Source organism: Corythoichthys intestinalis, chromosome 2, assembly GCF_030265065.1.
Source record: "Corythoichthys intestinalis isolate RoL2023-P3 chromosome 2, ASM3026506v1, whole genome shotgun sequence".
Classification (NCBI taxonomy): Eukaryota; Metazoa; Chordata; class Actinopteri; order Syngnathiformes; family Syngnathidae; genus Corythoichthys; species Corythoichthys intestinalis.
In genome coordinates, this window is record NC_080396.1 from 70,554,825 (window position 1) to 70,568,222 (window position 13,398).

General features: G+C 38.2%; 1 protein-coding gene across 3 annotated transcripts in view; it reads left to right on the plus strand.

Annotated features, from left to right (window-relative positions):
* LOC130907147 (membrane-associated guanylate kinase, WW and PDZ domain-containing protein 3) overlaps positions 1-13,398 on the plus strand; it is a 148,605-nt gene that overhangs the window by 97,068 nt on the left and 38,139 nt on the right. For all 3 annotated transcript variants that reach the window (XM_057821982.1, XM_057821983.1, XM_057821981.1), the window contains 3 exons: positions 87-228; positions 2,457-2,512; positions 7,539-7,700. In XM_057821982.1, coding sequence (XP_057677965.1) covers positions 87-228; positions 2,457-2,512; positions 7,539-7,700 — 360 coding nt within the window. The remainder of the gene's footprint in view (positions 1-86; positions 229-2,456; positions 2,513-7,538; positions 7,701-13,398) is intronic.

Below are 13,398 nucleotides of genomic sequence, written 5' to 3' on the forward strand. Positions count from 1 at the left end.
TGTCTTTTAAAAATCATAGCGGAAAGCTTATCAGGTCATCTTGTCCATCTCACCTTTTCCACCCTCTTCTAACCCACTGGCTACAGGGGGACAAGGCTCACCGAGGGGGCGGCAGGCATCGAGTGGCGTCCCAGAAAATGGCTCGCTCGCCAACGGGGGATCGCTGATGGCTGAAGACTGGGATCAGGCCTTTAGCGACCCGGGTGTGGAGCCCACATACTTCCCAGAGTAAGAGCTTAAAAATTACATTAGAAAACACAATCAAGCCAAGGTATATAAAGACACAAATATTTATTTGGTACTGACATTTCAACAGCACACAACTTAAAATAAGATTGAACACAATATTAAATGTTTAACTCACTATAGACCCCAATCACGTGACGTCAGAACTCCGCCCCCCTGACTGGTGCCGCCATATTGTCCGTCAGCTAGCTCATCGTGTTTACGTATTACTGCTACGTACATTCCTCCTATTACTGCGTGTTTTTCTGCTTGTCTAAAGAATCACCGCCTAGTAAACGAACCCAAAAACCTTCCTGACAATCGTTAACATTGATTAATCAAAATAATGAAGGCATGTGTGGCGGTTGGTTGCGGTAACAGAGAAGGTAAACGGTCATTTTAGTAGATGCTTTGTGCCCATTGTTAAATGGGCAAATCTCTGAAGCAGCACGGTTTGTTTATCTCGGTCCATGATGCGTTTGTGTCGACAACCGTTAGACAGCGGCGAAAACATCAATATGATGCCAACACGATCGCAAACATCATCAGACGGAGACTACGAAGCTCGTCGCGACGGTCGCGCAGCAAGAAGGTGAGCGCAACAACAGGTGTTGTGCCGAAAAATAGCCGCCCTGCGTGAAATGTCCCCCATGACGGGAGCGCCCACACCAAAATGACTTTCTTGTACCGTGAATATGTATTTATATATGTATATATGTAATTTTACTCTGCTTGAACTAATAAATGTCATACCTGTGTGATTGTCATTGGGATATGGTCGTGAAAACCTGTAGACTAATACATTTCTGTTCAAAGATGGTTATGTGGCCCAGTCTACGATGTGTTACTAAAATACAATACTAATATTTTGTGTAATTTAATTATTTAAAACTGATCTTACAGTCGTAAATCCATTACTGTATTGCGTCCCTGAAAACATTTGATGTTTTCACGTCAATAAAGCGTTATAAATAAGCGCTCCCGTCGGGGGTGGCATTTCACGCGGGGCAGCTATTTTTCGGCACACACCGGCCAGTTGTCAATCAAGTTTCATTTTACAATCGTGACAACGGTGACGCTCAGCTGACCAAATGTCGGTTTATATTCGGGCCGCTGCCGATTTTTGGCATGACATAAACTGGAGTATGATTGGAAATTTTGTGGTCTCAGGACGAGCTCTGACGCACGGGACAGGACCGGACGGGAGGAAACATCGGTTTGGGCACTAAATATGGATCTGGCGACTGGATCGACCGTAGCTTTTCCAAATAACGGCTTTTATGCAACTCATCCAATGAGTTTACAGGGTCTGAAAGCACCGGGGCTTCTATAATTTGCAAGTGAATCCACCTTTAGAAACTACGATCATTGACGATACGGACACACAATGACGGACAATATGGCGGCACAATACAGCGATCACGTGATCGTGTGACGTTGGTGATTGGGGTCTATAGGGTAAGATGCATGTTCATAATGCTAATGCTAAGAATATAATAGATTACACTTTATGTGTCATTGCAACACGTACAACGAAATTCAAATCAGTCAGTGAAGGAAGAATTTTTATGGAAAGGATCATTTTGAAACTCTGAGTGGCCTTGAACGCACCGTTACATTTGCATCCACAAACTATGCTAAATCATCATTGAATCAAATGTCATGCACAGTCACGGTGTCATAAAAAAATGGAAATGATCATATAAGAACCACATTTTTATTAAATGAATTCCCCTACAAAAATATGACTGGTATTCCAGTGCAATTTACGCTTTTGTTTATGTCACAAAATACGTGGGGTTCAGTGACAGTGTAAAGTGTCAAAGGGAGTTTACTACTAATTTTAAATGGCCAGCTCCAGTCGTTTCTGTAGATCACATTTTGGCAGCCCTTGGGGGCCCCTTTATTGGCCAGGGCCCCAAGCAACTGCCTGAATTTCTTGTCCGCTACCCCCACCTGTGTTCATTTTTATGCATTTTTACAGTTGTGCAATTTATACTCCAGACAAGAGTGACTTATTGTCTGAAAAATATGATGTTTTAGCACAGAAAATGCTCCAAAAAGCCCTATAGAGCTGGTGTGCCCCCACGCCCCCACACACACACAAATGTATGCATTACACCATAATTTGAATGACGCACAGAGCTAAATGGTCTTTGCTGTCTATTCTTCCATGCACGTGTGTTTCCGTGTGCGCTGGTACTTCTTTTCATTGGTTTTGTTCCCAAAAGGCACAAGAGCAGCAGCTGGCAGAGTCCTGGCAGAGAATCGCTCTTCAAAAATCAATGTGAGACTTCTTTTCTCCTTTCTTTTCCGCTCATGCACGGTATTATCGGGGCACGTACTCGTTAAGCACAGGTTGCTAAACGTTACTGAGAAAAAAAAAATAAAAAAATAAAAAAATAGAATAATAATAAAATAAAAAAGTAAGGACACTGCTTAATTAGCTTGAAGTTTATGGTAAATATGAGCTCTTTCAAATCCTTTTGGTACTGTGTGGAAATGAGATATAGCGCCTCCCTAGGTGTAAGAAAATATTGCGCTTTCTTAGATGGGCGTGGCTGTAATTACAAGCAAATTCTTTAAATTCTTGTATTTGTTTTCATTGAAAAATACATATATATTACATATACATGTTTTAATTAGAAAAAAAATTGTTTTATTTTCATTTTCTTCTTAAAAACAACAAAGAAAAAACAAAATATTTCCTTTTTAGCTTGAGTTTTAAAATGTTTATTTTTTTATTTTAACAGTTGTAATTTTTATATATATATATTTTTTTTAATTGTATTTGTTTTATTTGTTTGTAATTTTTTTTTATTGAAAGAAATTTTTTGGACACTTTAGCGATAATAAATAATATATAAATCAAATATAAAATATATTTATATAATAGATAATACATACATATATACATATACTATATAATGCATATATATATATATATATATATATGTATATATAAAAAATCATTTAAAAAAAAGGGAAAAAATGACAATTATCATTCGCTTTATTTTCAATTTTAAAAAATATTCAGTAGATTTACATTTTGTAATAAAAAAATTGTATTTTGTTTTATTTTTACAATTTTCAATGTATTCAATTATTGTATATTTTTTCTAATTTAGAATAGAAAATATGGCTACTGTTTGTTTATTCATTTTTGAAATTTGTATTTCTTTTTTTGGTTTAAAAAAAAACATTGGCATTTCAGTAATATTTAAAAACTATTTAAAAAAAAAAAAGCTGACAGTTATTACAGGTAGTCCCCGGGTTACGAACAAGTTCTGTTCCTAAGCTGGCGACATAACCCAAATTTCCACGCAAATCAAAATTACCCTTCAAGTACCCCTAAATCCCAAAATAACCATCCAAAAACATGTATTATACGTCATTGTACTGTCTTCGCCAAGACGTTGGAGCTACAGTATATCACAAAAGTGAGTACACCCCTCGCATTTCTGCAAATATTTAGGAAGCCTCTTCTGAAGACGGTACACAAGAAAGCCCGCAAACAGTTTGCTGAAGACACATCAACAAAGCACATGGATTACTGGAACCATGTCTTATGGTCTGACGAGACGGGCGGGCTTTCTTGTCTACCGTCTACAGAAGAAGCTTCCTCCTGGGGTGAGAGCCATGCACACCAATGTGATATAGAGTGCGGCGTATGTTCTGAGCACTAACAGGCTGACCACCACCTCTTCAATCTCTGCAGCAATGCTGACAGCACTCCTGTAACGAGTCACATGACATTTTGGAGGAAAAATGAGAAGCATTACTCAAATTGGGCGTTTAGGGATATACGTGGTTCCCATGCGATGTACTCACTTTTGTTGCCAGGAGTTTAGATATTAATGGCTATATTTTGAGTTATTTTGAGGGGAAAATAAATGAACTCTATTATATAAGTTGCACACAGACTACTTTTCATTGTGTCAAAGTGTCATTTTGTCAGTGTTGTCCCATGAAAAGATATACTTAAATACCTGCAGAAATGCGAGGGGTGTTCTCACTTTTGTGATACACTGTAAGTCCTACCTAGACAGCGAGCTAAGCATCTAATGATGATGTCAGACATCTGTGTGGTTTGCTGACTTTATTCAGCTGCTCATGACGTCAACACTTGTAGAATGAAACCGAAATAAAAATGAAATTAGATTAGTTTCATCTTCAATAACAGTAGTTCAAATTTGAATTTATAACCAGCTGCTGATACAGCAATAACAATCCACACAAACGATTAGCATGTACCAGCTAGCGTCCGCACATCATCAAAAACACTCACATAAACTCGCCCCAGGTTTTCGACCACAATTGAAAACGCACAATAAACAGTATAAAAGGTGTTATATACAGGCGTTGCCTCTGTGGATGCTTCACAAGCAACAAATGTGCGCGTAGGCTTACGGCTGTAAAACATCCCCTCTCTTTTTCTCGTCTCTCGCTCACTTCTTCGTGGGCGTAAGTGCGCGTGTGTGCATACATTCTTCTTCGTGTGTACATGCACTCTTACTCATGTGCGGAAGTACTACCTGCCCTGCGCTTCTTATGCCAAAATAAAAGCATACATCACAAAACTAAAGTCTATAAATATATTTATATTTTTTGATTAATTTATTTTTTTAAACCGACTGGAGACAAAATGGCGGACAAGACTACAGCGTCGTAAAGTCGAAATCACGTAAGTCAGGTACGTCAAAACCCAAGGACGACCTGTATTCCCTTTATTTTCAATTTAAAAAACATATATTGTACATGTTTTTTTTTTTTTTTTTTTTTTTAATATTTATAAGGGCTGCAGCTATCAGTTATTTTAGGAGTCAATTACACTAACTAGTTAGTTCGAATAATGGAGTCATCAGATTAGGAACACTTAATGCAATGCAGAATAAATTTTAGGGCTGTAAAACAAAGGCTTGCTAAGATTGCACTTTTAAAATAAAACTCTCGAGTGTTTCTTCAAACTATGCAGGATTGCACCTTCATTCAAAAATGAATTAAAATACCTGAACTTAGATTCAAATGGTACAAAAAAAATTAATAAATGAGGATCTAAGTACAACAAAAAAGAACAATTGGCTAACTTGCATAGCAACAGTCCGCTAGCTTAAATGCTACAAAAGGCTAAAGTTTTTTTTAACAATGCTCTCAACAAATGGTTCAAACACATATTCCCACAAAAAACAGCTAAATGTACCTATAAACTAAATTACAAATGTACAGTGGGGCAAAAAAGTATTTAGTCAACCTCTAATTGTGCAAGGTCTCCCACTTGGAAATATTAGAGAGGCCTGTAATTGTCAACATGGGTAAACCTCAACCATGAGAGACAGAATGTAGAAAAAAAAACAGAAAATCACATTGTTTGATTTTTAAAGAATTAATTTGCAAATCATGGCGGAAAATAAGTATTTGGTCAATACCAAAAGTTCATCTCAATACTTTGTTATGTACCCTTTGTTGGCAATAACGGAGGCCAAACGTTTTCTGTAACTCTTCACAAGCTTTTCACACACTGTTGCTGGTATTTTGGCCCATTCCTCCATGCATATCTCCTCTAGAGCAGTGATGTTTTGGGGCTGTCATTGGGCAACACGGACTCTCAACTCCCTCTGCAGATTTTCCATGGGGTTGAGACCTGGAGACTGGTTAGGCCACTCCAGGACCTTGAAATGCTTCTTACGAAGCCACTCCTTTGTTGCCCTGACTGTGTGTTTGGGATCATTGTCATGCTGAAAGACCCAGCCACGTCTCATCTTCAATGCCCTTGCTGATGGAAGGAGATTTTCACTAAAAATCTCTCGATACATGACCCCATTCATTCTTTCCTTTACACAGATCAGTCGTCCTGGTCCCTTTGCAGAAAAACAGCCCCAAAGCATGATGTTTCCACCCCCATGCATCACAGTGGGTATGGTGCAATTCAGTAATATTTCTCCTTCAAACACGAGAACCTGTGTTTCTACCAAAAAGTTCTATTTTGGTTTCATCTGACCATAACACATTCTCCCATTCCTCTTCTGGATCATCCAAATGCTCTCTCGCGAACCGCAGACGGGCCTGGACGTGTAGTGGCTTTAGCAAGGGGGACACGTCTGGCAGTGCAGGATTTGAGTCCCTGGCGGCGCATTGTGTTACTGATAGTAGCCTTTGTTACTGTGGTCCCAGCTGTCTGTAGGTCATTTACTAGATCCCCAAATGTGGTTCTGGGATTTTTGCTCACCGTTCTTGTTATCATTTTGACGCCATGGGGTGAGATCTTGCATGGAGCCCCAGATGGAGGGACATTGTCAGTGGTCCTGTATGTCTTCCATTTTCTAATACTTGCTCCCACAGTCGATTTCTTTACACCAAGCATTTTACCTAATGCAGATTCAGTCTTCCCAGCCTAGTCCAGGTCTACAATTTTGTCTCTGGTGTCCTTCGACAGCTCTTTGGTCTTGGCCATAGTGGAGTTTGGAGTGTGACTGACTGAGCTTGTGGACAGGTGGCTTTTATACTGATGAGTTAAAACAGGTGCCATTAATACAGGTAACAAGTGGAGCCTCATTAGACCTTGTTAGAAGAAGTTAGACCTCTTTGACAGCCAGAAATCTTGCTTGTTTGTAGGTGACCAAATACTTATTTTCCACTCTAATTTGGAAATAAATTCTTAATAAAAATCAAACAATGTGATTTTCGTTTTTTTTTCCACATTCTGTCTATCATGGTTGAGGTTTACCCATGTTGACAATTACAGGCCTCTCTAATCTTTTCAAGTAGGAGAACTTGCACAATTGGTGGTTGACTAAATACTTATTTGCCCCACTGTATTGAAAAGAAACATTAGCTCAAACAAAACTTAGCATATGTTGGTCTTTACAGTAAGCAGCTGGCTTCAGCCATGTTAAATGAATTGTGTAATATTCACTGTTGCCACTAGAGGGCAGTGTATCCACCCAAATCAATAAAACTAAATGCAAACACTTGCAAAACTAACCATTACAACGCCGCTCTAATTAAACGAATACTCGAAGCAGCAAAATTTTATTCGAAGCTTCTTTCTAATCGAATTACTCGAGTTAATCGATTAAATGTTGCAGCACTAATATTTGATTTAAACTTTTTGAAAAATAGAAAGAAAAAAAATCAATTCTGTAGTCCTTGATCTGTCATTGAGGACTCCAGAATTTTGTTTAAATGTCCTTTTAGTGGAAAAAAACTAAGGCAGATACCCATGATTTCTTATTGCGGGCCACACAAAATGACACGGCAGGCCGTATCTGACCCTCGGGCCGCCATTTTAACTTGAGTGTTTTGTGTCTCTGCAGGGTTAAGTCAATACCCGGACGAGCTCGGGGGTTTTCTGGTGCGCGCGCATTTGATCAAGGGCTCTGGGGGCTTCGGCTTCAACATCGTGGGAGGCAGTAAGCCCGGCGAGTTTCTTCAGGTCTACAGCGTGACTGCCAGCGGACCCCCGGCCCTCAAGACAGGTGAATGTCCACTCTCGCGCCACCAAAAGTGGCGAGAGTAGCCAAAAATTTGACTCAATTAAGAGTATTGTTACATCTTAATAAAACAGTGGTACCTCTACTTATGAAATTAATTTGTTCTGAAATTAATTTCTTAGCTTTAAATTTCTGTAAGCAGAGACGCGTTTTCCATGTAAATGCCCTCATCCGTTCCAAGCCCCCCAAAATTCAGACATAAATATTTTAGAATGCATAAAAATGCATCAAAACATGAAACAAATATATGTTACAATTCGATTATTGCACAACAAACATAAAATCAGAGTTGTGCATAATGTACAAAACCAAGAATAAAGTGAAGAATAAAAGTTAATACACTCATGCAAAGCTGTCGGAACACCAGGGTCGGATGAAGAGGATGCTGGGATACACACATACCATAGACTTCCTAAAAGATTGACATGACATGGGAAACAGGGCCGATCCATTGGGGGCCTATTTTCAAAAACTTCAAATATTTTCAAAACCAAAGCTGCTACCGACCTAAAACCAAAACAGGCACCTACCTTAGCCATATATGAGTCTCCATGAGCAGCGGCATAAAAAAATTCAAAGTCGTTCCCTTATAAAATCCATATTACGTAATTATTTTTAATATAAGTATAACAAAACTTAAAATAGTTATAAAAGATTTTACACTAGATACACAAAAATCACCAAATGCAGAGATAATTTTCCGTTTTCAGGATCAATAGCAATATTTAACATATCATATAAGTTTTTGCCAAAAATACAACTTTTTTTCAACAGCTAATAAATCAATTTTCACATCAGAAACTTAATACTTGAGGGAAAACATGCAGATTCAATTATAAATAATTTATAAATAGATTATTAATAAATTCTATATGTAATCACAAGTTATACAGTAATGAAAAAGAATAGCCCTTTTTTTGTCATTATACAGTTGTATAGTTAGTTATATAGTTGTAGTGAATGAGGCTAGCGGCCGCCTGATGTAAACAAAGCTTTTCTTGTGAATAAATGCTTAAATCCCCGAATTCTTCATAGATATAGACATGAAACAGTCTTGATTCTTGTTTGAAAGCAAAAAAAACATGCATTTCGCATTTATTTTACGTAAATATGGCGAACTATGATGCCAATGTAGCAGCGGCTGATTTTTCCCATTATTTTTTATTTCTTTTTACAATGTTTAAAAATGCATGCATGGTACGCAAGGGCGTAGGTTTGCATAGGGACGGTAGGGACATAACACTACCAATATTTCAGGATGCTCAAATTGTCCCCACCAACTTTTAATCAACCTTATTTGCATTATATAACGACTTTAGTTACATAGGTAATTTAGAATGTCTTCCCAAATGTTGTAAGGATAGAATTGACCCTACCATTATTAAGTGATTTGCATTATGTTCAGACTTACATTTACATCTTTTGACTTGCTGAATGTGCCAGTCCATTTTTTTCCCTAAAACGCATGTTTGATTGGCTGATGACTTGACCCCCCAACACACGCACTCACAGCCCTCACAAAAATGCAACATGTCGACAACATGCCACCTCCTCCGTCCCCTTTGATTTTTTTTTTTTTACCACTACCAGTAGCAGCCACTGTAAATAATGTAAAAAGAAATCAATGTTGTGGAGTTGGGGAACACACTACTAATTTTACTACTAAAGTCCGACCACAGAGTTAACATTAAACTGTGTGAATTTGCTAACCTGCAAAATACAAGTAGGAAGCTGTTAACGTTTATTAGACTTACTGAACTTTTTTTTTTTGTTGATCCCTGACCACAAATTTTTTTCAGTTATATTTTAATTTCTTTATTTAAACACACAATGTTGAGTGGTCTTAAGACAAATGTTTATTTTTTGCATTCCTGGATAGTTAAGGGATTATTAACACGCGTATGTTAATATTTATGTTCAACTATTGCAATTTAAATTTGCTAATAAAATCCATTTTGCATTAATAATTTAGCCTATCAATTAATTAGGTTCATATTCTTGAGAAATGTAGCCCTGACCCCCGTTCACCCAATCTGTTTGGTATTATTAATGTCCCGTCCCTAGCAAAAAGTGGACATGTAGGTTATGCTGTTATATCGCCCCTACCAAAGTTGGGACCAAACCTACGCCCTTGATGGTACGAAAAATATCATAATTACCTTGTATCCTCGAACAAATCACTCCTGAGACAATCCTTCCTGTTTGTATGCAGTACAGCTTTCGTACTTCTTCAAAAAATCCAAGCTTAAATCCGGCTTGGACGTGAGCATGTGCTGTCTTCGAATTACTATTACTAAATGAAGCTGAGCCCCCTATGGTAAAGCGTGACGCAAAGAATGACGAAGTGTCAGGTCAATAGAATTCTGAAGTCTATGCATATACATATACAGTAGAGGTCCCTCTTAGCCAATTGGATGCTAGCGATGCTAAGCAATAGCCAATGGCAGAACAGCTATAGACCCTACCCAACGACGTCACAAAACCACGTGCTCGCTGTATGGTTCCGCCCACTTGTCCGTCATTTTGTCTCTGTATTAGCATTGGTTTCAATTGATCGAGGAATTTAAAATGCATTTCATGGAAGACCCAGTGCTTTCTGATGCCGTAAACTCACTGGATGTGTTGCATAAAAGGCGTTATGTGGAAAAGCTTCGTTCTATACAGTCGCCAGATCCATATTTGATGCCCAAATCGATGTTTTTCGACCCACTGTCTTCGCCCTGTCTGCCTGACATCTGCTACGCTGATATTTACAATTATCTTGTCCACACAAAATCAGCCTATTCTCACGAAAATTTGAAAAACTTCAAGAGCTTGGAGGCTTATAAATACTTCGTTGCTGGTTGGGTGAAACAGGTCCTCGTCCACGAAAATTCGGCAGGAATCTATCTTGTGCTTGGAAAGGTGAGTTACGAAATTTTCAATTCAAAATCTTTTGTTATTGCTAACATCCACTGTCAAGTCTAATGTATTTCATGTCGTTTGTCAATGGAGTTAAGGCTTTTAATGTTTATATGGTTTAGCGATAGCACTCTCACTACATACATACGTGTATGTTGTCGGCGATTAGCCTAGCAATGATCTTAATTGTGGTTATTTGTCAGCCCAAAACCCTCTAAGTATATCTTAAATGCATCTTACCGGATATAAAATGACTACTACATAGTCTGTGGTGATTTTTTGGTGCCCAGTTTTCACGTCGAATTGCAGCCGTCCATTTCGCTCTCCTCTTTGGATCCCTCGGAATACGGTAAAACTTCAAGTCTCTCCTTCCATCTTCTCTGTTAGTGCAACCAACAGCCACACACGCCTTCACCATTTTGATTATTAATGTTAAGGAGCAGAAAAACACGCCGTAAATAGGAGGAATGTACGTAGCCGTAACAGGTTAACACTATGTTTTGACGGACAATTGGGCGGTACAATTCAGGAGAGCGGAGTTGTGACGTCACGTGGGTAGGGTCTATAATGTTACGTTCAGTAAACTCTGGGAGCTGCGAGTACCAGCCATACTGTATTTTTGCCTTTGGTATCCTGAAATTTCTTTCTTTACAAGAGGCAATATTTTCCCGTTGAGGCGTGTCTTAACCTGAAAATTCTGTATGTAGAGATGTTCTTAAGTACAGGTACAACTGTATTACTCAAGTCAAAATAGTCAACCCAAAACAATTCAAGTACAAGTAAAAAGAAGTATTCGGTAACAAAAATACTTAAGTAATAATAAGTAACTGGGATGTTTTTTTTCTCAGCACAACATAATCGAAATGAACTATTATTTTTACACTATAACCTATTTAATTCTATTTGATATTAGGCCAAAGAAAAAGAACAAAATACACAGAAATGAAACATTGGTGACCTTTTACAACAGCATGAGCCCCCTGTACTGCGCACACATGCACACACATACATATTTTCTACCATCAAATTAAAACGAGCATATTTCTAGTTGCCCGAGGTTTATCGGTGCCAAATAGAGTTTGAAATCTGCACTTTTATTAGTTTTGACGGCAGCGCTCTATGTCGAATCGTTAGTCAAATAATTTGATCACGCAGGCACGATTGTAGGACTTTACTGCAAGCTTGAGTGTGCTCATGTGACTCTTACATCTGATGGGTATAAGGGAGTCATCTGATTATTATTGTGTCATCTAATTGGTGAAACTGGTTGGTAGAGCCACTTTGCTGCAAAAAAATCAAGTAAGTAAAAGTCCCAAAATGAATAGGAAGTGACCCAAAATTACAGGAATTGACTCATAAATTCCCCAAATTAACAATCAACACCGATAGACTGAAAGTGCTGGCAGTGATCGAATTATTTATCAGCTTCAATGGCAGCAAATGATTTCACTGGAATTGGCCCATAAATAAACAGGAAGTGACCTGGGAATACTCCAAAATGAATAGAAAGTGACCCAAATTAACATGAAGTCACCCAGAATCAACAGGAAGTGACTCATAAACCTCCAAATTTAATAGAAAGTGACCCAAATTGTACGGGAAGTGACTCATAAATGCACCAAAATTAGCTCATTCCCTAATATTGATACCAATTGACTGAGAGGGCTGGCACTGATCAAATCACCTTCGATAGCAGGTAAGCATTTAACAGGAAGTGGCCTAACAAAATCCATACCATCCAAATCCATATCGGTGCATAAAATCAACATCAAATGTGGTCTGATCTTTGTCAAAATCAACACAGATGAAAATACAGTGTCTGGTTTAACTAAAACCACCAAACATTTATAGGGTTTCATATTTTAATGAGGATAGCATGCAAACAATGACAGAAGGGGGGAAAATAAGTGACTAAAAGAGCAATTGAAACAATTTTTTACCAAACATTTTGAATCAAGTGTGTGCCCGATCACTGATGAGTGGTTTAAAGCTGCCCTGCCCACTATAAAACACACACCTGGTCAGAGATGTCTTGATGAGAAGCATTGTCTTATATGCATCATGGCTGGGTCGAAGGAGCTGTCTGAAGACCTGCGATCAAGGATTGTTGATTTGTATAACGCACAATTGATAATAGTATACAATAGTATAATAGACAATTGAAGCTAAAAAGAGGATGGATGCTGCAATGCAATGATCTAAAACACAGAAGTAAATCAACTTCAAAATGGTTTCAGAAGAACAAAATACATGTTCTGGATTGGCCAATTCAAAGTCCAGACTTGAAACCCATTGAGATGCTGTGGGTGGCATGACCTAAAGACAGAGATTTAGGCCATACATCCTAGGAATCTGACTGAACTACAACAGTTTTGTAGAGAAGAATGGGCCAAGATTATTCCTGATCGATGTGGCAGACTGATCTTTAGCTACAGGAATTGTCTGGTTGAAGTTATTGCTGCCTTGGGGGGGGGCACAAAATATTAAATGTGATAGTTCACTTACTTATTTTCCCCATTTCTTCATTGTTTGCATACTATCCTCATTAAAATATGAAAACCTATAAATGTTTGGGTGGTTTTAGTTAAAGCAGACACTGTATTTACATTTGTGTGATTTTGACAAAGATCCGATCACATTTGATGGTGATTTTCTGCAGGAATGTGAGAAATTCCAAAAGATTCAGATACTTTTTCATACCACTGTATCATAATCAGCAGTTAATCCTCCACACTCTCCACCATCATCATCGTATCAGTCACATACGCAGGACGCGACGCCG